This window comes from Triticum urartu, chromosome 1, assembly GCF_003073215.2.
Source record: "Triticum urartu cultivar G1812 chromosome 1, Tu2.1, whole genome shotgun sequence".
Classification (NCBI taxonomy): Eukaryota; Viridiplantae; Streptophyta; class Magnoliopsida; order Poales; family Poaceae; genus Triticum; species Triticum urartu.
Window position 1 is genome coordinate 519,631,530 of NC_053022.1, and position 3,623 is coordinate 519,635,152.

Here is a 3,623-nt window from a genome sequence, read left to right on the forward strand (position 1 = left end):
CTTCGCCTCATGAGGCCCCCTCTCTAGAGAGCGGGCAGGCGGCCAAGACGTGGCGGCATCACAAAGAGCCTCGCGAGGCGGCCTCCCAATGCTGCCCCCTGAGGCAGCTCCCTGAGGCAAGCAGATCAGGAGCAGTTCAGCTCGACCGCGCGGCCCCGCGCCACCACGTGGGTGATGCGTGCAACGGCGAACGACGGCAGAGCCCACGCCAGTAGGCGTGGATGAGGAGGATTTCCACTTTTGTGCTAAGGGAGCAAGGCAGCGGTCCAGTTCCCAAAGCAACCCCAAAAGGTTGCCCGTTTGGTGCAAGAAGACCAAGACGACGGACACGCAGGGCAAGAGGTCATTCCCGATCCCACCAGCGCGTCATGGAGGGAAGCTTTGCAGACGAAGACCACCTTTTGTGAGGATAGACTGCGCTCCTGTCCCCCTTCAAACTGACCGTTGAGGCAACCTTTTCCGCCATTACTTTTCAGGGGATGAGGACCAACGGCACTATAAAAGAGGGCAGGGTGCCGCTGTAGAAGGGGGTAGAAAAACCAGAGCCCTAGCACTTGTACTCTCTCTCCCACGAGCAATCCCAACCAAGGAGGAGTAGGGTTCTTGCGGCCCGAACATGGATAACCATCGTGCCACCAATTCATCCTCGCTAGATCGTACTAACCGCGAGCGTCCCTGTGTTTAGTTGTTGGTTAGGATGAAGTGGGAGAAGCAGCTTACCCCAATGTTCGAACATTTGGGCCTCCGGAGCTTCGATTCCAACAGTTGCCCTTTAGGACAATTGGCCCAACCGTCCAAGTAAAAGGAGAACCAAAGCTTGGAAGGGATTCTCAAAAGAGAGAGAGAATTCCTTATTTAACATTGTCTTAAAATTTGTTGCCTTATTTAACACTGAAAAACATTTCATTCCTTATTTAACTCCGAGTCTAAATTTTATGCCCTTTATAACACTTTCGTCCATTTTAAGCCTTAATGGTGTTAAATCATACGTGGAAAGACCTATTTGCCCCTCATGTGATATGTGACCAAAATTTTACGTGTATGTGTGTATCGAGCCAACTCGTTTTGCTATGCGTGTGAGCCAATTTCTATGGAAAATCGATTCGAGTGCTTAGCTTTTTTGTACGTGCCGCTGCGGGGACGTCTCCTTATGCGTGAGTTTCTGTTGATGCGAGTCTAGGAGGTAAAGTACATGACGCGCACCCATTACCTTTCTGAGCTCCTTTTTTCTTTCTTGCGGATACTGAGCTCCTCTTCTTTAGCTGGGTACACACGGGTATTTAGATATGCATAGATGTATGTGTACGCGGCCCGTATTCAAATACGTAAGCGTATTTGCCGGCAGTGGCGAAGCCAGCTATTTAGCTGTTGGCTTTTACTATTATTTTAAGCAACGTTCTTATATTTCTTTATGGGGAGTACATTTCACTTAGGAAAGAACTAGCTTTGCCTTCTCTCCGAGTGGAAACACATATCCTACATTTTTCACTTCCTCTCATTAACACAACTAAAATGATTAAAATGCCATACATAGCACCCACACACACAGCCGAGCCACAAGCTGGCCCTAATATTCTGCCACTCACGCACTATAACCTAGGCCACTAACACATTACTTTTTTTTTGCGGGTGAACACTAACACATTACTCGGTCAGCACATGCACATACTAACCAACTAATCATTATTTAATTACTCGGTCACCTAGGAGGTAAAGTACGTAGTACTTATGTTCTTCCGTTTTAGCTTCAATCACGTACGTCTTTTATCCTACTGCTCTATCATTGTCAAAGACTAATAATTGATTACTTTATAATCTAGTAAATTGGGGATCGGTCATCCATATAAGCTTCATCTAGTGGGGTTAAATTTTGGTCACATACTTCATAAGGGGCAAATAGGACTTTTCAGATGTCATTTAACACTGTTAAGGCTTAAAATGAACAAAAGTGTCGTAAAGGAAATAAAATTTAGACACAGTGTTAGATAGGGAAGAAATAAATTTCCAGTGTCAAATAGAAAAACAATATTTAAAACAGTGTTATATAAGGAATTTTCTAAAAAAACCCTAAAGCTTGGAGGTCCGAGTTGACAGCACATCCAACGGCTCAGATAGGCAAGGTCATTAGAACGGACGGTTAGAAACTGTCAACATGACAGGACTTGGATTAGCTTCAGTTTTACAGTCTCAAAAAATGAAGGGCGATTATTTATAGAGTAGTATGAAATAAACTGAAGGAATTGATATATTGATAATCGGGATTTATATAAAACAGTGGTTTTTTTTGGCTGCCTCACTTGACGTTACGGCAGCGTTTACGGTACAGTACACACATGACACATCACAACAAGAGAGCTCATGAAGGCAGAGTCCATGCGTGGCATCAAGCTGCCGCAGCGAACTTCATCTCCTCCTTGATGGCGGCGGCGAGCTGGTCGTAGGCCTCCTCCCAAGCCGCCTTCATCTCCGGCGTCCACATCTCGGGGACGGCGCCCTCGATGGTGTCCAGCAGCGCCGTCTTCACCACCTCGAAGTGCGCGTCGGCGACGCCGGCCCTGACGTGGGTGGCGGCGAGACGCCGGAGCGTGGCCTCCCTCACCTTGACGTCGCCGGTCTTGCGCAGCTGCGTGGCCGACTCGCAGGCCATGACGAAGACGGTCACGGCGTGCGCCTTGAGCTTCGGGTGGCTCTCGAGGGGCGCGTCCTCGCCGGCGTCGCGCAGGAACGGGAACATCGGCTTCGCCGCCGGCGCGATCTCGAAGATCCTGCATATAAGTATGTCATCTCAGAAAATGCAAGGCGTTAATTGGTCATGATGCATGAGCAATGCAAGTGGAAAGGACACCTGAGGAAGAACTTGAGAGCGATGGATTCGGAGTCCGGCTTCATGGCCTTCCATGAGCGCAGGACCAGCTCCTCCTGCGCCTCACTGAACCCCATTTGATTCTCTCTGCCTCCGCGTGTATCTTAATCTTTTTTGTTTCTTGGTTCGTGTGATCGATCGTTTTGGAGATACGAGTTCTGATGATGGTTTATATAGGCAAGAATGGGTGGCTCTCTGCTGGCTCAAGGTGATATTATTTTGTAGATTGATGGCCCTTGAGTGCGTGAGCGGGGCAGAAACTTGTGGTACGAGAAAAAGCCAGCTCTCGTAATTCGTTGAAGACTTTTGGCTTATCTTTCCACGTGTTGCCCGGATCTGAAAAATCAAATCCGTTTTCCCATTTCTATACTATTCTCTCGTAACTAAAGATTTGCCCTTTATTTTCGTTGCAACATTTTGAATTGCTCATAACTTCTCAACCAAATTTCTCTTTTTGAAACATTTTACATATTTGAATTTAGGTCGACAAGAACTTTAAAACAATAGCAATCTTGGTAGATTTTAAACGGGTTTATAAACCGTGAAACATATTTCACTTATTTCTGAAAAATAGATTTCACTCATTTTTTAAAAGTCGAGAGTGTGGAATATATTCAAAACACTGATTTCACTCATTTCAACACACTCATTCCACTCAGTTAAAATAAATATTTTCAATCATTTTTAAAAATAACGATTTCACTCATTTAAAACAGCATATTTCACTCATTTCAAACAACGAATTTTAGTCATTCCTAAA

General features: G+C 45.9%; 1 protein-coding gene across 1 annotated transcript; it reads right to left on the reverse strand.

Moving 5' to 3' along the window:
- Positions 1–2,227: 2,227 nt before the first annotated feature.
- LOC125537274 (non-symbiotic hemoglobin-like) lies at positions 2,228–3,055 on the reverse strand. Its single transcript, XM_048700565.1, has 2 exons — positions 2,846–3,055; positions 2,228–2,765 (listed from the first exon to the last, which is right to left on the reverse strand). Exons 1-2 carry the CDS (start codon positions 2,938–2,940, stop codon positions 2,384–2,386), a joined length of 477 nt encoding a protein of 158 aa, XP_048556522.1. The 5' UTR covers positions 2,941–3,055; the 3' UTR covers positions 2,228–2,383.
- Positions 3,056–3,623: the final 568 nt, after the last annotated feature.